Below are 20,649 nucleotides of genomic sequence, written 5' to 3'. Positions count from 1 at the left end.
TGGCACGCAGACCGCTAGCTATCTGTAATGGGCTTAATACTTGGTTTAAAAGAACATCTGGCATCATTATATCTAGGCTGCGAAGACATTTACCAGCAGGTCCCTTTCAGCAAGATAAATGAGGAGGAGGCAGGGATGAATTTGAATGGTCTGGTATTAAACCTGTCTCCGTCAGGTCTCTGCGTGCACTTGGTGGTGGAGCTGCAGCCAGCTGCAGAAAGAAAACCCCACTGCAAATCACCCCCACCGCCAATCCAGCCAGCAAAAGAGCCTGCGTGTGCAAAAAAAAAAATAAAAATAAATAAAAGCAGACCTGCCCCCCCAAAAGACTAACACACAAAAAAACCCCAACCAACCATCCCCAAACATGTGCAGAGAAATAATTGCTTAACCTAAAAATCAGACCAACCCAACAAAATTTTTTCTTCCCTCCCTGATTTTGCAGGGACAAGAACGATGACACATCTGGGGAAGACAACGATGAGAAAGAAACTGTCACCTCCAAAGGTCGGAAAACCGCTAACAGCCAGGGCAGGCGCAAGGGCCGCATCACCCGCTCCATGGCAAATGAAGCGAACAACGAGGAGGCAGCCACCCCGCAGCAGAGCGCAGAGCTGGGTGGGTAGCAGCGGGCATGGGGATGGGGGGGCCTTGGCAGGGCTTTTGGGGTGTCTGCTCTGCTGGGATGGGACATCACCCTGCTCTGCTCCCTGCTCACAGAGGAGTGTTTTCCTTCCTGAAATCCTCCTGTTTTGGGGGGCAGCAATGAGGTTTCTGCATCCCAAAAATTACCCAGAGCTGTTCACCCAGATAAAGCGGAGGTATTTGCAAGCCTGGGCTATCCTGGCCGAGTGTTAGCGGGTTTTACAGCCTCATAGGGAAAGTATTGCAAAAGACGAAAAGGGAAGCCGTCGGTTTTAGCAGCACGTTGGCTGGGTTCGTGCAAGGCTCGTGTCCCTCCTGCACCCACAGGCATGTTTCCCTCCGCAGCAGCTCAGGCTTCGAGTACCCTCGACCTCTGCACGGGAGCCTGCTCTGCCCTCCTGGGCTCGCCTGGGTCCCTGCTGGTTCTCCTGCCCTCTCTCTTTTCAAATTTGCCTGCAGCCCGAGCAGCTGCAGCCTGGGGGGGGTCTGTGACCCCCAGCCATGGGACTTGGGCTGGTCCCTCTCCATCTCTGCAGCTGAAGGACGTGGTGAGGAGGCAGCGGGTTACAGCTGCTCAGGACCCTCCACCCTGGCTGCAGTTGCGCTGTGCACCCCAGGTTGCACTTGATTTGCCCAGCAAGCAGCATTTTTCGCACTGGTCCCTGGTGCCCCAGCTCAGCTCCCCCACAGGCAGCTGGCCAGGCGCAGGGGTCGGGATTTTGCAGCCCGTCCTCCGTCCTGCCTGCGCAGGGCTGCAGGGTGGCAGAGCGCAGCGGCAAGAGGCTGGGAGCAGCTTCAGAGTGAGGGGGTGAGGCGAAGCGTGCTGCCTGTGACATGGCACCCAGGGACCGCGCCAGCCCTTGGGTGGCAGCCGGCCGGCACCATGTGAGGCTGCTGCACCTGGCTGGGGCAAAATGGGCATCCCTGGCCGCAGCAGCAGCCCCGTGTCGGGTGCATCTGCCTCTCATATCTGCAGTGTGGGTAGTGGCCACGCTGGAAAACTGCTCGGGTATTGACTTGAAGAAGCCAATGCATCAAGGAATTTGGCTGATTTTCCTATATTTTCTACTCTGCCAAATACAAAATTATTACCGTGGTACTTAAGGCAGGTAAAAATAAAAGCAGGGTGACTCCTCTTGGTTTCCTTGCTCTGCAATTTCTTGCCTGTTCTGTTCCATGTGCTATAAATCACCCGGAGGTGTTTTGCCTCCCTGTTCCTCTGCTGACAACTGGCTGAAGCCTTGATTGCGAGCACTCTGTTTTCGTATAGGCGATATAAATAGTTCCCAGCACAACGGAGCCCTGCTCTCCCTCTCAAACTTGTGAAGCAGTGCTGCAAAGAAGCAGCAGATAATGCCAGTAACTTCGATGGGATTTTTTTTTTTTCATCCCAGCATCTCAGAGTCCTTGATAAACTTTACTGTGAACACAGAGTAAAGACTTTAGACTGTGTTAAATTGGGAAAAGGGAACGGATCGATTCCAGTGACATATCTGAGCAATTGGTTTCGCTTTATGTCTCTACAACAGTGCTTTAATTTAGGTTGGCTAAGAAAGTTATTGCATTTTAAATACCAATTGAACATTAAAAAACAACACAAAACCGTATTGTGGTTTAACTGCAGCGTGCCGGAGCTCCCTGTAGGCATCTGTTTCATAACTGTGCAACCTCAGTAAATACTATTAATCAAACCAAACGGGCCGTTTCTTTGACATTTCTTTGCCATACAATAACAGCCATCCTCCAGCTGAGCGAAGGGCCTTGCACAGCGTATCGGGGACACTCGCTTTTACGTAAATGAGCGCGGTGGCCCCAGCTCTGCCCGCAGCCAGGGGAAGCAGCGAGGTATCGGTTTCCCTCCCTCTTGGCCGACGGCTGGCGGGGGGGACTGTGTGACTGGGGGAGGCCGTGACCTGCGCTGGCTTCCAGGAGGTGACACCTGCAGTTGTGCTCAGCCAGCTGTGAAGGAGATCCCTCTGCCTCATGCTGTGGGCATGGGAGCCCACATTGTCCCCCCATGGGGTCTCGGCTTCTTGTAGAGCTTCTTGGAAGATGCTTCCTTCTCTCCTCACCAGTATCCTTTATCTTGAACCCATCAGCCTGTTTTCCATTTTGAAAGGACACTGTCAAAACATCTCTCATCACTGTTGAAATAATGCTTTCCCTGTTGTTTAGAGTAATAACCCCTTGGCAGCCTGAGCCGGAAATCTGTTTCCTTACCGAGTTGTTTTTTGCCTCTGACTCACACCCTGGTTTGTTATTGTAGGGTTTGCTCTAGTGCCAGGCTGCCAGCAGGGCTGGCACATAGTGAAGGCTTTATGCAGGACCTCCGTGTCCCCAGCACCATGCCTGGGGTGGGGGAAAGGGGGAGCACCAGGTGCTAACACCCCTCTCTGCCTCTCCCAGCCGGAGCAGCGCATCCCCCTGTGATGGGTGCTGCTCCGGGCGAGCCCCTGTTACTGCTAGAAATGGCTCTGAGATGTCCAAGAACCCAGTGACGGCACTGGGGGAGCCCGCAGTCAGACAGGGCCAACTCCCTCAACAGATGCTGTCGGCCAAAGTCACTGCTGAGGTGACGTTGTTTCTCCGTCTCCGCCAAGGGTGACGGTCCCACCCTGTATCTGCCATCTCCAAAGCACACAGCCGCGGTCGGCTCCATCTTGGGTACCTGTTGGCGGGCCGGAGCGCATGGCACCGGATCGGCAGGAAATCTGCTGCCACCCTCAAGCCATCTGCCTTTATCTCCAGTCCCAGAGTGAGAGGTTTTGCATCACCGAGACGCACCCCAGGGCTGGGGGAGATGCTGTGCTTGGGTTAACTGTGGCATGGAAAACCCTTGAGAGCCCGCACCACGACTGCACTGCATTTTGTCGTGCCTCCGGGGAACAGGGCATGAGATGGGGTTTGGGGGTTTGGGTATCTCCTCCGGGCTCGCAGGGCTTGCTGTGTCCCATTCGCGGTTGACTGTCTCCGTTCCTTCTTCCCAGCTTCTCTGGAGATGAATGAAAGCTCTCGCTGGACTGAAGAGGAGATGGAGACAGCTAAAAAAGGTAAGCCACTCGTTTTCTTTCTCCTGTCGGCTCTGCTGGAGCTAACGCAGCAATCCAGGGTGGACGGTGTCTTGACTGCTGGAGTTGGCACAGGGTGATGTGCCCGGTGCTGCGGGGCCCGATTCTGCCCGTCCTGCTGCTAGTTTGTTCCCAGTGAGCCTTGGGGGGGGTGGGGGTGGGGAGGCAGGTGGTAGCACAGGGGACATGCTGGGTCTCTCAGGCCCCAGGAGCTGTGCCAACAGCAGGGACCTCTGGGCTGCGGCCAGGGCCCATGTGTGTCCCGCGAGGCAGGAGCCAGCTGTAGGAAATAGGGAAGGTGCTTTGCCTGTTGCTTTTTGCAGCTTCTGGTGTCTGTAGCACGAGGCACAGCTTTGCCCCACTCCCTGGAGGTTCGCGATACCGGCACAATCTGTTGTAAACACGCTGAGAGTGTCTGCTGCATTAGCAGCTCTGGGATTTAGGGAGAGGACGGTGAACCCCGGCGCTCCGCAGCCACGTGTCGGGGAGCTCGCAAGAGCCGGGACTGTGGGTGGCGTGGGGTGACTTTACATCCTGGAGCTGATTCAGAACCTTTGCCGAGACCGTTTTTAAAAAGTGCTGAGTGTAGCACAGCCCTTCTTGCCACTTCCCCTCCTCGTGCCGCTCCTGTGCCAGCTCTTGCGCTGCTTTAATTTTTTGCCAAAGTCATGTCCTGTTGATGGGCTGTCGAGCTCACATCCCCAGCCCGTGCATCCCACTTGCATCGCTGCCGACTCTCCTGGCCTGGTGAGGATTGTAAATGGGAAATTAAAATGGAAATGAGTGCCGTTCGGGGATGGCAAACGCAAACAGGCATGTTAGCAGGTTTGACTCTGCTTGGAAAATGCACCTGCTGCCGGGACGGTGATTACATGTTCTGGAGCGCTGGCTGCCCAGGTGCTGATGGGGGCTGTGGGCTTGGATTACTTTGCCTGTGGATATCCCAAAACGTTCGGCTCACTCGCCTTTAAGCTGTTCCAACCCTTTTTACAGCCCAGTGCCAATCCTGTGCGTTGCTGAGAGGGGCTCTCTATAGACCCAAAACTTAATTGATAGACTTTAATCAAGCAAACTGGCCTGGGGCCAGGTAACAGGGCAAGCAGGTGCTGAGCAGGGGAAGGTTGTTGGAGGGATCTTTTCTGAGCGCCACTTTGTTTTGGAGATTGCATCTGGTTGTTAAAAAGTGCCTCTTGCTGTTTTATGCTGTATACTGGAGGTGTGCTTAAGGAGTCTTGAAACCAGCTGCCAGAGCCTGCATGGAAGGAGGATGAAGTGTGGGAGCACGTAGTGTTGTTCCAGCCCAGGGGCCAGGATAAGGCAGGGAGATTTGCTGGTGTAAAGCCCGATTGCTGATGTTTTTCCCTCCATTACAACCTGGGAAACTGAGATTGCAACACCAGACTTCTACAGAGAAGCCAAATTCCCCTTCGCCAGGAAGCAGCCGCTGTAATGCTTCGAACTGGCTCTGTTTGGCATTTCCAGGGACTGGCGCGATGGGGGTTTCCAGCTCACAGCAGCTGCGAAACTCCGGGGGTGACCTCAGAGGCTGGAGGGGGCAGAGGCAGCCCTGGGCACCCGCTCATGGGGGGCTTGGGGACATGGGCACCATTCTCCTCACCATGGGGACGCAGCCACCCCAGCTCTTCTCTCGTACTGGTACCAGTCAAAGCCCACAGCCAGCTGGTTCAGGGAGTTAAGCAAGCAAAAATGTGGGTCATACAGAAAGTCAGCCCTAACACCCCAGGGTGCTTGGGCAGGGGGGTGGTGACTTTTGCTCCCAGCACCTGCCAGCTGGGAGATCAGCCTGGCCTTGCCGCCCACCCCTGGCGTTGCACTGGTGGCATGAGACCCCGTGTCATTTCTGTTGAGAGAGGTAAGAGCAAACAGCCCGGGGACAGTGAGAAGCCAGAGTCGTCTGCTCTGCTCTGGAGTTGCAGAACTTCACGGAGAGTTTCCAAGCAGGAGAAGGCAGGACCACGTCTGCTGGGAGAGACAATAAAGGGGAGTACCATGTTATTAAAGTTAACTAGGGGAACGAAAACCTAGCGAGAGGAAAGTTCTTGCTTAATGACACTTTTATTACGCAATAAACTTTGATTCACTAGTCTGTCAAAATGTGCAGAGATTGGTATAATGACAGGGGAGTGTGTTTGTCTGGTGCTGCCTCCTTGCACTGCGGCTGTGATCCCGAAAGCAGGAGGTTGTGATTAACCAGAGTTACTCAAGGATTTCCCCCCATCCCTTCCCTTCTCCCCTTGGCTTCCCAAGGTTGGGAGCGGGCAGTGCCCACCGCTCCGCCTGCCTGTGCCGCCGAGCAGGGCAAAGAGGCTTTTGGCAACGGGACTGGGCGGCTCATGAAAAGGCACCGTTTAGGCAGCTCCTGCCTCTGGGGGACGCGCCGGCAGGAGCCCCCGCCAGCAGGAGTTACAAAGGTGGGCTGGAAGGGAGTTTGCAAGCAAACCTGGAGCAGCCGGGTGGGTTTATGGACCCCCCAGCCCCTTCACTGAGTTTCGCTCCCCGCACTCGGCGTTGCAGAGCAGCCGCGGCGGTGCTGGAGCTGAACTCGCTGAACTGGGAGGTTTCGGTGTGATCTTTGTTAGCCTTTACAGTCTGGTATCTGTTCTCGCCCGGCTCTGGGTTTTCCCCTGGCGTCTAACAAATGGGTTTGTTCTTTGTAAAAGAGGCGGCGTGTAAATGGCAGTTCCTTGTGCACCTGAGGTCCTCCCACGCCTGGCCGGGGCTCTCTGCTCCTTGTCCTTGCAGCAGAGCCAACCTCGGGTTCTTTGCGCCTTTTCCCAGGCCAAGGAGCCGGAGAGGCCACGGGATGGAGTCGGCATGATGAGGCAGAGGAGGGTCGGGCAGAAATGTGGAAAGCTGATGACAGAGAATTAAATAACCCATGAAGACTCCTGAATAGTTCATTTTGGGAAAATGTAAAATATTTCCTTGGATGCCGAAGGTATTCTTTCAAGGGCTGATTTTCAGTTGTGCCAACAACCAACTCAGCAAGCCAGACGAGCTTTGGACTGACCTGCACCATTTTTTCCCCAGTCCCATTCCGTTCACAAAACTAAACCAAAGTGGATTTTTTTTTTTTAAAAAGACTGATTTCTTCAAATGAACGCCCAGCCAAACCCACTGACACGAGAGCCCACGGCAGAAGCCAGCCACCTCCCATCACCTTTCGAGCGCAGCTGCCTCTCAGCGTGCTGTCTCTGCACGGGATCCTTCTGGAGCCTGAGCAGGTGTGAACACCCGCACAAGCGTGCGCTCCCCCAGCCCTGCTTTGGGTTGGCACTGTTATTTCTAAGAAGGTGCTGGCTGAAGGGCAGGGAGAGGTAGGGCTGGTGGGTCTTCCCATTTTTCCTCCATTGCTTCTTCCTGGCAGGGCAGCTGTTGCTCTTACAAGGAGCTGGCTGCAGCACAGATGATGCTGGGAAGCCAACAGCTTCGTACCTTCCTCCCTTCGTCTCCCCTGTACTCCTGCTGGAGCCTTGCCTTTTCTGGTGGGAGATATTTACTGCCGTAATAACCTGGGGATGGTAGTAAATGAGGGCTGGAGAAGCTGGTTTGCAGCACGTGCTGGTCGCTGCGTGTTGCCCCTCTTGCTGGCCCTGGGCTGGGACATGCCTTGGGGGTCCCCCACCAAGGCTGGGACATGCCTTGGGGTCTCCCACTGAGGTGCCCTCCATCCAGGCTGGGTGCAAGGGGAGCCCAGGGCGAGGGCAGGGCTGCTTGTCCCCAGCACCCACCTCCACGGCCAGAGCCCTGCCATCCACCCGCCCCAAGTGAGCCGCATCTTTGCTGTGGAGTTGGCATGAAGCAACAGGGTGGAAATCACCAGAATGGGGTAGGGTGGGTGCCACAAGGGCAAAACTGTGTCCAAGGCATGAATTGGCCACGCTTGCCCTGGAAGAGGCTGCGGTCAGTGGTGATCCCAACCCTGGCATCCCAGGTTGGGGCTTTGCTGCTCCTTACCCAAGGTGGTACCCCCAGGATGGTGCCCGTAGTGCCACTGTGTGCCGTGCCCCCCCGGGCTGCGCTTTCTGCCACTGCTGGCTGAACGTTTCTCAAGCGTGTAGGAGCAAACTGTGAGGATTTGCTTAGTGAGTGTCAGTGAATGAAACACAAAAGGCCTGTCAGGAGGAACTGTTGGGTAATTACTATAATTTACAGCCTACATTTTAATTTTGAGTGTTATTTTTTCAACAATAAGGGAGCAGGGATAATATCCAAGCCAGGTGAAGGGAGAGAGCTGGGCCCACCGGGAGCAGCTGCTCCACGTGCGCTTGCTGCCTTGTGCTGGAGATTGGGATGTTGCTGGCTGGACTGGAGGGGATGGCACCTCTCGGGGAGCAGGCATCCCAGGGGGAGGCTTCCCATCCCCTGCCAGGGTCAAAGGATGGGGACAGAGCACAAAAGGAGGGTTGTGGTAGGAGTGGGAGAGCTGGGCAGGTCCGTGGTCGGGGCACAGGGCTCGATGTTTTTGCAGCAGATTGATGCAGTGGTCCAGCAACCGGCTCCTCTGAAGGGGAGATCTGGATGCTGAGGGGTCCCAGCTCCACACCCACACCTTGTTTGGTGGCACTGCCTCCCTCCGGAGAGGTGGCATGATGGGTATGAAAGCTGCTGGGGATTTGCTCCAAGCTTCCTTGTAGCCATCAGAGCTTGCGTCAGACCACCGAAGGCGAGGTCCCTCAGGAGCAGGGCAGGCTGGTTCTGGTGTTGCCTTCCTAAGGAAGGGAGAGCATCACCCGTCATGGTGGCGAGAGCCCACCGAGCTGGCTGCCCATGCGATGGTCCCTCTGGCAATGCCCCCAGCGCCTATGGGGACACGGGCTTGTCCCCTGTGTGCCATCTCTGCCTTGGCCCAGCGTAGGAGCTCAGTGCTTGCCCGGCTCTGCCACCCATCGGCTCCTTGGTCCTAGAGGGGTTACTCACCTTGTGCCTTGGTTCTCCCACGCACTGCAAACCACCCTGGGATCGGCGGGGGGAAGCGACACTGCGATGCGCTAATTCAGCTCAGCGACACCAACTGCGTTTTTGGGGTGACTTGGGTGGTGTTGCTGACTCCGTAGTGCCAGGCTTTCTCCAGGATGGAGTTATGGCACGTTTTGGCTGCACTGTAGTCAGAACTGCCTCCATCCCCGCTCCTGAGAGGGTGCGTGGGTGCAAGAGGGGATGGAGAATCACACCAGGTACCGTTGGGCGTAGGGAAATGAGGTCAGTTAGTTTTTCCCCTGTGACCTTGATCAGCTAATCCACACGAGCTCCCATTAAGGGACCCTTTTAGGGGCTCCCTCCACCCTCGACGAGCCCTGGGTGAAGCAGGTTGGCCGCGCGGAGCCTTGGAACAGCTCTGGTAAAAGCCCACCACCGCAGAGAGCTGCGGGGGCGCAGGGAGGGCATCGCCCACCACACTGCCCTGCCGGCGTACACTGCCACACTCTCCGGGCTCCTCTCCCTTCCAGCCTCCGTGTGCCGGTACCGGAGCTGAGGCTTTGGTCCGCCCGTGGTGGAACCGCTGCCAAGCCTCTCCCCAGCTCCTCTGCAGGGCCGAGGTGTGCCAGGGTGCCACGGCATCCCGCCAGTGTGGCACCGCGCTCGCCGGCGCGCACGTCCCCAAAGAAAAGCGCCTTTGATTCACTTGAGAGCGGAGGAAACTATTAGCCAAGCTTTGTTTTCCTGGATCCCTCCCCCTGCCGCTGACATTCAGACGAGAGCGAGGGAGACAGAAAGTGAGAGAGGGAGGGCGGCAGCGGGTGCCAAGCGGCCGCACCCCTTGTCAGCTTGGGTCAGCGCCACGTTTGTTATTAATGCTCTGTCTAGAGGTCACATTCAGATGCAACGAGCCCCGGGTCAGCCAGAGGAACAGATTAGAGCTCGCTCGCTGCTTCGTCACATACCGACGGCACCGGCTCCCCGTCCCTGGGCTGGCAGGAGCGAAGCTGCAGCGCGCAGCCGGCTGCTCCTTTCTCTTGCCTTCTTTTTTTTGTTGTTGTTGTTGTCGTTGTTTTTTAAATTATTATTATTTCTTGGCAACGTTGGGCATCTCCTGAAACTGCACAGCCTCCCCGTAGCCCCGAGCTACCGAGCGAGGAGGTGAGGTAGGGGAGAAAATACCGGAGGCGCTTCCATCCACCTTAACAGCGGCGGCTGCAGGCGGCTGGAAGGCTCCGGCAGCGAGCAGGAGAGGCGCGGGGGACGCCGTTCGCTCCGGAGGGAAGAGCGCTGGGGCTGGAGCATGTGTTCCCACCAACTTCTGGCATCGAGGTCAGGAGTCTCCCGCCTGTGACCTGGTTTCCAGCCTCGGTGCCCGCTCGCTCGCGGCTCTCGGCCGCCCATGGCTCTGCAATCCTCTCGCCCCCAGGATTTAAGGAACCGGCTTTGCTTTCTTCTCTGTCTCCGGCTGCTGCGAAGGAGCAAAAGCAAAATGCGTGGGGAGGGTGTGAGCGGAGCACTCGCAGCGCTTCGCAGTGGGCTGCCGTGCCCAGGGGGGCTTTGAAGAAGTGCCCCGACGCCCACGTCCTTCCCAGCCCGCCCGCTGCACGCTCCAGGCACGCTCCCTGCCTGCCAGAGCCAGACCCGGAGCACGTAAGTCAGGCGTTGGGGTCCGAAGGATGGATGGGGTTAACCTCAGGGGTGCGCGTAGCTGTGTGCCTGCGAGCAGACCCTGTGCCCCGAGCCCCCCCCAGGCAGCCAGCACAGCCTGCCTTCAGATCTGATAACTCAGTTAGTCATAGTTTCAGTTGCACTGCAGAACCACGGCCGTGCAGTGCTGTGCCGTGCCGAGGTGGGCTGGCATGCTGGGGGACGCAGGGGCTGGGGGCTGCCAGGCTGGCAGAGCTCATGGAGCCGGGGTGCTGGGCGAGCCGAGGGCTTGCCAGTGCGTCCCAGGGTGTCTCAGCTGGTCCCTCCCCGAGCACGCAGATCGTTACCGTGTGGGGAAGCAGGTGTTGCTGTTTCGCTCTGGTTTTAACGTAAAGAGAAGGGTGCTGGGCTCCCCGCTGGCACCTTCCACCCTGGGAGCCCGGCACCGACGTGGCCACCTGCCCGGCCACCTGCCAGCTCCTCCAGCAGCATCCCCGGTGGGCAGCAGCACAGCGAGCCTGGGCAGGGGAAGGGGCAGCCAGGAGGTGCCATCGCCCACGGCTGCAAAGGTCCCACCGTGCTGGGCACCGCTGGTGCTGGCATCCATCGCCCCCCGACGCCAAGCCGTGCCGTGTCCCGCTCCCCTCTGCTGGGTGGCACAGCGCCTTGCCCACTGCCAGCGGTTGTGTTTCGGGGCTTTGCCCAGGGCACAGCAAACGGTTCCAGCCCCGGCTGTCACACTTGGTACCCGGCCACCGGCAGGCGATGGGCGAAGGGGGCCCAGCAGCTTGTTTGCTTTGGACGGCAGCGATGGGTTGTGACACAAGGGGATGGGTTGTGACATGGGACTGTCCTGTTTTCCCCTGCAGCCTTCAGCGACTGCGGGGGGAGGACTCCCACCCTGGCTCGTTATCTCTTGCAGTTGGTGGCCGGACGTCCTTTTTTTTACTTTATTATTATTTTGAAGAAGTCCCAGCTTGCCAGCAGGGTGACAGAGGTCGTGGGTTTGGCTGAAGCGAGACTGGGAGTTGCAGAGTTAAAGCTCAAACTTGTTTCTTGGCTTTCCACAGCCTTTTGTGGTGCTCAGCGCTGTGTGATGCCTGCCTCTTACATGCAATTTGATAAGCCCTGGTGCTGGGACAGGGCAGGATACAGGCACTGGCTGGATGTTAACTCCTGCTGTGCTGGGTACTCCTGGTTTTTTCCAGGACCTGGGAAGCAGGGACAGGGGGGGTTCATTTCTGGGGTATGTGGTGCCATCTATTCAACGCAGACATACCGACAGCCCCAGTGCCATGCACATGGATCCTGGTGCATCCCTCGGGCTCCGATCGCTTGTGGCTGCCCTGTCGGTCCCGGAGGGAGGTTGTTGTTGGGCTGAAGCAGAGGTTGGGCTGGCACTTAGGGCTAAGCTGGGGCTGGGAGGTGCCACATGGCTGTAGCCTGGCTGACGGCTGGCAGTGGGGCTGGGGCACAGCTGCCACAGCACCCAGGCACAAGCGGAGTCATGCAGGGGAGCCCTGTGGTCCCACGCCCCGTGGCATCAGAGCAGCCAGGGAGGGGTTGGGGATGGATGACAGAGACGCCCAGGCAGTGCCTGTTCCCAGGCTCTGTGGTTGGTGGCTTCTGAGTGGAAAAACCCCTAACAAAAGAGAAAGATGCTCTTAGCAGGTTCATTCCCTGCTGGTTTTCATCTTGAAGTCACCTTCTATGGCAGTACTGTGCCCTTGGGCTCATAGTTTCTCCACCCTGTGCCCTACACAAGGAGCAGGGGAGGAACAGGGGAGCTGTTGGCTTGATGATGGCATCACGTGGGCAGCCAGGAGCCAGCCAGGCCGGCATGACCCAGCTGGGCTGACAGCATCCTACAAACTGGTGGCAGGTCCAGCCCCACCAGGCCCCACAGGAAGGACCAGCCACGTGCCGGGAAGGGTTACAGGCAGCAAGGCGTTGCTTCCCAGAATGGCTCGATGCTGCTGGAGCCTGGGATGGAGGGACAAGGGTGCCACCCGTCTCTGGGCTGCGGTTGTGACTCCCACCTCCAGCTGTGGGACAGGGGTTGCCCAGGCACCCCTGCAGAGACCGCAAAGACATATGGGGTGCTGACTTGTTCCTTCCTCCTCCACCCTGCTGAGTTGCCCCAGCGCTGTCAGGAGCACGTGCTTGGGTGGCACCGTTTGGCCAGGATTTCCAGCCCTTGGCATGATGCCTGACCTGGGAAGCTGGTTTTGCTCATGAGCACTAACCCTCCGGCATGCCTCTTCCCAGCCTGGGACATCATCTGGGCTTCGTGCCTGGGTGCTGCCACCTCCCTGCCCAGGCTCTGCCTCCCCATCCATCACAGCACTGGGTGCTCCAGCCCCCCAAACTGCCCAGTCACCCCGAGTCATCACTGGGGCACAGGAGGGTGGAAAGAGCCTTTGCTGCCATGAAGTAAGGGCTGAGAGCTGCTGGCCCAAGTTCTCGCGGACACGCCAGTGCCTCCTGCAGCTGTCCGAAAGGGAAGGCAGCACCACTCGCCCTCCTGGCTGCCTGGTGGCTGGCTGAGACGTGGCTGTGGGGCGTATTTTGTTCTGGAGGCGGTCAGCATAGTGTCTTTTTTCCTCTTGGAAAGAAAAACAGGCTCTTGTAGGTCATCCCCTGGCCTAGGAAGCCATTCAGACGGGTGCTAGTGACCGTATTGTTCCTGTGAAGTTTGGCTTGCGCGGAGGCTGTTTCCTATCCTGCGTGGATAATGCTGCCCTTGTGCGAGCGTATCTGGTGTTAAACCCTTCTGCTTTCTCCTGCCTCCCACCACAGGTCTCCTTGAGCATGGGCGGAACTGGTCGGCCATTGCCAGGATGGTGGGCTCCAAGACCGTGTCGCAGTGCAAAAACTTCTACTTCAACTACAAGAAGAGGCAGAACCTGGATGAGATCCTACAGCAGCACAAACTGAAAATGGTGAGCGCCCCGTCTCAGCCCGCACCAGGCACCGTAGATATTCCCTAGCGAGAGCTGCATGCTTCCTGCAGCTGAGGCAGGATTTTATCATCTCGGAGTGAAAGCTCTGGGGACTGGGGAGCGGGAAGTGGTGCAGGGAAGGGTTCTCCACCCATCCCTCCCCAGGAGGTCTGGAGGAGGGAGAGCTGCTGTGTGGGAGCTGCCTGGGTGTCTGGAGCGTGGCTGGTACACGGGGAGATAAGAAGCAGGAGGAGCGGGGCTGCAGTGCGTCGGCCAGGATGAGCTCAGTCCTGGCCGCACACATACCTCGATGCTGGCCAGGTTGTGCTGTTCCACCCCAGCAAGTGGAGATCCTGGCTCGGCCACAGGCTCTACCCCTGCAGGTACCACAGTTACCTTGTAAACTGCCCACTGGCCCCGAAGAAATTCAGGGGTTTAGGACAGCGTGAGGAAAGGCTGGTCTCGACACAGATGTTGGTTGTCTTCAGGGCTGTGAGCAGATGCACGCATCTCTCCGTGCCTCAGTTTCCCCATCAGAAGGGGCTAAAGCTGCTTCTTTCCTGGCACGTGGTGCAGGGTGTGAATGAAGTGGGGCTTGTTTGGTGTTCTGGACTGCTAAGAACAACTAAGGAATATAATTATTTCATTTGTAGAGTATCCTGGGGTTCCCAGTTTCTGGCTAATAAAATTCACATGGCTAAAACCCCAAGGGGTACTTTGAAAATGCAAGGGACAATGTTCAATGCAGGAATCTCTCCAAGCAAGCTATTACAGCAAGAGTAGAAAGAAAGACAGGAAAACATTCAATGACTCACCCAGGAATTTAATATCCTAGTCAGTCTATAGGAATGAGAGACACAGAAGACATCGGCGATTCTTTTTTATTAATTCTCTATGCACAGAGACACTCCTGTGTTCCCATGTTTCAGCAAACTGTTTTTAGAAACAAAGCAAACAATATAAAGACCCCCAAACCGATAAAAAGACTGGAATGAAATGTGCATCAAGCCCTCTGAATATAAAATATTACGGTAGAAGGATATCATTTGTTCATTACTGGGGAGAATCTGAAATAAGATCATACAGTTTAGCTGGCAGTGGAGCCGGTGTATATTAATTTACTCTGCTTCCTAATGTTGCAGAAATTATATCACGGAAGTGTTTTTCTGCAGAACCACATTTTTCCCTGCATCCGTCCCTCCAAGGCAGCCACTAGACTTCTCCAGTCTAATTGCTCACTCTCACTTGCAGTTTATATCAGCATCATCATTTTAGTTTTTGAGCACTGGAGCCTATGGGATTCGGTTGTGGAGAAGAACAATGAACATTCAGCTGTTATTTATTGTGCTGTATTGTTTTGTGGCAACAGCAGATGCCAGAAAGCTGAATAAAATAAAAGAACAACTGAGATTAAATTGCCATAGACCTTCCTTCCTGACTCCTAAATATATTCCCGAGCAAACCCAGCCTCCAAATCTCACCCTGTAACCACTAGTCAGCTGTGACCTCTGCGGAGGAAGCACGTGGCGAGCAGCGTGGCATCGCCTAGGTTTGCCGTGACATCCCCAGATTGTTCCCTGACCTCCCCACCACCAGCTATCGCTGATCGTGTGCAGGGAAACGCAGTGGCTCTGCTTTTCTTCCTCATGCTTGATGAGAGCAAACTTAATTAGGAGATCTCATTAGTTTCCCAAATGGGGCTCATTAATATTGTAGCCTCTTCTTCCAGGTAGGTGTGACAGCGGGTTTCAGCAGCGTGCAGGCAGCTCGGAGGAGCTGCAGGGACGGGCAGGCAGCAGTGACCGGTGTGGGATGGGAAGCGGAGCCTGGCAAGGTCCCTCTGTCCCCAAATGGTGGCACAGCGCAGTGTGGAGCAGCATGTCCCTATTCCCCATGCTGGGACAGTGCTGGGTGGCATGGGGCCGGGTGTTCTGGCAGTCCCTTGTCCCCTTGGGTGCCAAACCCTGGCTGGCCAGAGCCCAAGGAGCTGTGGGGTCGCAGGGACGCTCCCTCTGAGCATCTGGGGAGCATCCAGCGTTAGGAAGGAGAAGGGTTTGGGTTGCGACAGGCAAGGTATCTGGCACGGTGACGCGCCTTTTCCACCTCTCTAGAGCCCGCATAGTCCGTGAAGTCCCACATGCTGTGCTTGGGGGTTTAATTTGAAGACCCATCCTTTGACCGAAGAGGTTTTCCCCTGGGGAGAGAGCGCAGAGGGGCCGGGCAGCTGCGCACAGGCTGTGTCAGCACCCGGAGCCCCGTTTCCCCTCTCCCCTGAGATGCCTGGTGCTCACACTGCCCTTCTCCAGCCTGCTGGAGGAGAGGGATCCCGCTGCGGTCCTGGCTCAGCGGGGCTGGGTGCCGCAGATCCTCACCTTCCTCCCTCTGCAAGCTCCCCCGTGGATCTGGGTGTCCCTGCCAGCTGGCTGCACCCTGGGCCAGGCAGCCTGTTGGGCAGGGTCAGGCCACCTTGAGGCTTCGCGTTATCAGCCCCGCTGTGTGTTTTGGCTTGATGTCATGCTGAGCGGCTCGGATGGGTCCCAGGCATCAGCGTCACTTATCCCTGACCTTCTGCATGCTGTGCTCTCTAATCTGGGCATTAAGGAAAGCGGGACATGGGATACACGGTGTCCTCAGAGCTGCCCTTTTTGTTAGTGGTTGGAGACGAGGCGCTGCCTTCACTGGGACCTCTTTGCGGTGTGGTTGTCACTTTGGTCTAGTGGCTGCTGGGGCTTGTTCTGGCTTGTGGAGCAAAGATGGGTGAGTTATCCCCTGGGCTGCTCCTGGTGCTGGTCCTGGTCCTGCTTGGAGACCGAATCCTTTGGACCCCTCTGAGCAACATTTCTTCAGTTCCTTGCTTTTTGGGGTGGTGCTGGCTTTGCCCAGAGCTTCAGGAGGACAACCTGGTGGCCTTTTCTTCTGGAGGGTGAACAAATCTGCCTTGCCTTGGTGTGCAGAGCCTTGTTCTCGAGTTGGAGAACCCTCCTCACCGTGGTGGCAGAGGGTCCTGCCTGCAGTCCCGTCACTGCTGGCTGCTTGCACGGCAGAGCCCAGGAGTCACGCTGTGGTTAGACCTTGTCCTGATGCGGTCTCAGATAAGCATCATTGTGTCACACCAGTGTGGGACTGCCCGGGCCTGCTCTTAGGACAGGCTGAGGCTGCTGATGCTGACAGGAGGTGCCTGTAACGGTGGCTGCATGTCAGTAGTGGGGTTTGGAAGCTGTTTTGGCTGTTGCTGCCAAGTCAGGTGGTGGGTGCAAGGAGAGGCCAGATTTTGTCAGGATGGCTGCGCTGCCCACGAGGCAGAAGGCCAGAGAGATGTCACGCCTGGGGGCTGGTGGCATCTCCGTCTCCTCCTCCAGGACAGATGGTTCTGGTAAATTTGAGCAGCAGGAGGCAGTACCCACTGCCTGGGATGACAGGAGGGGGGGGGTGGGGGAGGAACTGCCCCTCTCTGCCAGGCTGGGAATCAGCACGATGGGTCTGGCAGGGGACTGGGTACCCGAGCGGGCAGCACGGAGGAGCAGGCATGGAGTGACCCCTCCTGCAGGGTTTGGTGTCCTCGCTGTGCACAGCACATGTCCTCGGTGGGCTTGGTGGGGCAGTGTGCTCCTGTGGCACCGACTGCTGGGTGCTCCTGCAGAAATACCTGGTGGTGACAGGGAGAGAGCAGAGTCCCCATGGGCTGAGGGGGCACAAAAGAAGCATCAAAGTGCCCATAGCAGATGGTCCTGGCACCTTCCTGTGGCCTCACTGGTAATTGCCTGGATTGAGAGTGCGTTGTGCCGATGGGAGATGCCTGGTCCCAGGCAGAGACTCTTCCGTGTCCACCACAGTGATGGTTGGGATCCCATGTTGGCCATGGGGACCCTGTGGCTGCTCATGGAGGCAGAGCAGTAAGGGACCTCATTCCTTGGGTGCAGGACCTCATGAGGGGCTGGAGCTGTTGGCATTGTAAGAGGCGAGGTGGTGGCCTGAACGTCTCTCTAGGTGTAGCCAGGATCTGCTGCCTGCATTTCAAATCATTTCCCTAAATACCGGCAGTGGGGACTGCTAGGAGGGGGACCCCTGGTGCCACCGGGGCAGCTCGCTGCTCCACTCTGCCAGCAGCTGCTGGCCCCCGGGCTCTGGCCAAGTAGGGTGCTGAGGCAGGGGCTGGTTCCCAGCTAATTCCCCGGTGAGGAGCCCGCTCCTGCCCGCGGCTGAGTCACAGACCCGTGAGTAAGAGGCAGAGAAGTCTTTGCCATAGTAACATTGGCGCTTCGTCACTGCGTTAGCGTGATGGGGAGCTGCTGCTTCAGACAGGAACGCTGCCGTGGCAGAGGTGTGAATGCTGGCAGTGCTGGGGCATCGCCACCGCTGCCGGGATGGGTGAGGGCACCGCAGAGCCCTGCCTGCCTCCCACCGCCTCACCGTGCCTTCACACAGCCCTTTGTCAAGTGCCTTTTTTCCCTGTCTCCTGCCCAGTTTGATAAAAATAGATTTTGAGCAAGCAGCGTTTCCAAGCAAAAAGCAGTTATATTTGTTTGTTTTATCTGGAAGTTTTTTAAAGGATTGAAAAGTTGGGAGGGGGGGTAAGGGGGAACCAGCTCTTCCCAGCACAGAGATCCAGCAGCAAAGTTAACGTTTCCACCACGACTTTATCTTTTCATCCATGTAAATAAACGTCCTACACACGTCATTCATGTGGGGTTTGCAAGGAGAGCCGGAGATGATGGGCCTGTTCCTACTGGTAATATTTACTCAAGCAACAAGAGCAGGAAACAATAGCAAAGCCGAGACTTTTCCTTCAGGTCGGTGGGAGGGAGCAGCTGTCTGTGCCCTCGTGGCTGTGGCACATGCCCCGGCGAGCGGGGACGGGGCAGACGGGGCACCAGGCAGCTCACCTTCAGGATGCTGTGGCACACGGAGTGTCCCCACTGCCCACTGGCAACGGCCTCCCCAGCACAGGAGTCAAAGTCCTTGGGCAGCACCTGCCATCTGTGGCGTCGGGGTCATTATCTGCCAGTGAGCGTCAGGTGGTGGCCACGCATGTTTGCGTAGCTGGAAATTAGCAGGGCAGACACGTCGCACGTGTGTAATGAGCGGGCACGGGACCACCAGGCTGCAGCCAGCCCTGCACTGGTGACTTGTGTGCGCGTGTCCCTTGGCCACATGGCTGTGCCACCCCTCCAGTGGAGGCTCGCTGCCGCCTGGGGCTGGAGCTCCGTGTGGAGCCAGGCTGGCCGTTGCATGGCGGTCAGAGTTTTGTGGCCAGGTGAGACCACGCTGCTGGGCTTTCAGCAGGTGGGGCTGGTCCTAAGGGCTGATAATTCAGAGGGTTTACCCGGGGAGGGGGCCGTAGAGTGTTAGCATCCCTCTTGGCCCTTCAGGCAGGACCAGGGCTCTCTGCTCCCACGCAGCTCCCCTTCTTTCCTTCTCACCACCCTCTGTCTCTTCCCCAGGAGAAAGAAAGGAATGCCAAGAGGAAGAAGAAAAAAGGCACCGCCGTACAAAACGAAGAAGCCGCCTTCCCTCCTGCAGCTGAAGACGAGGAGATGGAGGTGTCTGGGACAAGCGGCAACGAGGAGGAGATGGCTGAGGAGGCGGAAGGTGAGGCGGGTGGGGGCTGCGCTGGGGGGATGCGCTCAGCTCTCCCGGCTTTGCTGCATGGTTGCGGCAGAGGCACTGCGCACAGCCACTCCGGGGCTGCAAACGCCAGCACTCACAGGGGGTTGCGGCTGCCACCACAAAGCCACACCGAGGTGACGGTGTCCCGCAGCACACGGCACTCGTGGCATTTTGGATGCCTCTGGAGGAGCTCCCTGGATCACTGCCCTCCTCCCGTGTCCATCTGGAGGGATGGTTATTTTGGGGAGCCCTTTGGTTTCTGATTTCCATCAGCGTGCTCTCCAAGAGCACCCAGCTTACCAGGACCTGGCATGCTTGTGGGCTCTTGTAAATCACATTCTATGGTGTTTTCCTCCAAAGGAGGGTCCCTGCGTGCTCAGCAGGGTTGGGTAGCCGCCACCGTGGGCTCTCAAGGAGCTTATCACGGGCGCAGGGAGGGATAACCTGGCAAGGTGTGCACGTGCCCATCCCCATCCCATCAGGCAGCTGCCGCCGCCCCAGGCAGTGAAGCTCCCCGAGGCCAGCACTACCAGCAAAGGCAGGGGAAGCCATGCTCTCCCACCAGCCAGACCTATGGATCTTGGTGGGTCTCTTCCTCCTCCTTTCCCTTTTAAGGCAGTGTTTTCCTCCCTCCCAGCCATACCAAAGAAAGGAAACAACTTGAAAGTGACAATTTTCAGCTAGTTATCGCTTAGAAAGCACGGCAGTTTGGAGTTTGGAGAAAATGTGCGTAATTTTCCAACAATAGCCCCATTTGACTTCTGTCAAAGTAATTTAATAACTTAACCAGCACTCTGGCACCACACTGGTTTTTGGCCTTAGCGCCCTGGCTAATGGGACTCAAAATGGGAAATCTTTTCAAATCATCATTGCAAGTGACTCATTACGAGGCAGATTCCAGGTAAATCTTTGTGCGAGGTGATACGTGACTCAGAGGCACAAACTAAAAGGTAGTTATTGCTCTTTGTAAGAGCGCCTGAGAGGAAACAATGTGGTTTTGAGATTAGAGACAGATCTCTTGACACGCTCCTGAGCCTTACGCTCCAAGCCTCGTCTCTTGTTCTGCTGCTGGGGTGGGCTGCAGAGCTGAAGGAAGGTGTAAACAGAGCGGGGATGAAATGTCACGGGCACAGAAGTGCCAAGGTGGTGTTAGGCACGAGATGGGCTCTGGCACAAGGGTGGCATTTGGGGATGCTCAGGCAGTAGCTTGGAGTTGGGGAGCCATGTGGCTGGCCAGGGGCAGGAGGAAGGACTTGGTGGGGGTTTATGGTGTAGACCCACGGCTTCAGCATCTGGAGGGACCTCCCGGGACAAGCCTGAGTGGCGCGTCTTGGCGTGGCATTCAGAGTAGCATTGAGTGGCAGTTGGGGCAAGTTTGGCCAGATGTGCTGTAAAGCTCGTCCTTAGGTGCGTGGCGGGACACCTCACTGCTTGCTTGCAAGCGAGTAAAAGTTGGAGAAGGATGAATCTCCTGATGAGTGGGACATGTTTTGCGGCCGAGGAAGGGTGGATGTGCCCTGATGGGACACAGTCTCTCTGTGGCGCACATCTCAAAGTTAGCTTTACTGCTACAGAGAGAGGCAGGGCAAGGGATGCATGTGAGGAAGACTTCGGGCATGAGCATGAGAGCCCTGCCCGGCGGGGAGATGCTGAGATGGGACTGTGGAAGTGTCCTAGTGCTCCTGGCCCTGGCAGAGGTTTGGAGGGAACAATCCTCCCCCCAGCCATAGAAACAACCTCCCTGCAGCACCTTCATCTGCAGCGGCGACGGACGCTTGCGCTTCAGCTCACTTGGA

General features: G+C 57.0%; 1 protein-coding gene across 15 annotated transcripts in view; it reads left to right on the top strand.

The window, feature by feature from the left end:
* Positions 1–20,649, top strand: part of NCOR2 (nuclear receptor corepressor 2) — a 252,056-nt gene that overhangs the window by 190,261 nt on the left and 41,146 nt on the right. For all 15 annotated transcript variants that reach the window (XM_080369504.1, XM_080369506.1, XM_080369505.1 and 12 more), the window contains 4 exons: positions 446–618; positions 3,633–3,695; positions 13,104–13,246; positions 18,688–18,835. In XM_080369504.1, the coding sequence (XP_080225630.1) occupies positions 446–618; positions 3,633–3,695; positions 13,104–13,246; positions 18,688–18,835 (527 nt within the window). The remainder of the gene's footprint in view (positions 1–445; positions 619–3,632; positions 3,696–13,103; positions 13,247–18,687; positions 18,836–20,649) is intronic.

Source organism: Falco punctatus (assembly GCF_963210335.1).
Source record: "Falco punctatus genome assembly, chromosome: 1".
Lineage (NCBI taxonomy): Eukaryota > Metazoa > Chordata > Aves > Falconiformes > Falconidae > Falco > Falco punctatus.
Note: the sequence above shows the minus strand (reverse complement) of the source record. Positions and strands in the feature narration are given on the sequence as shown.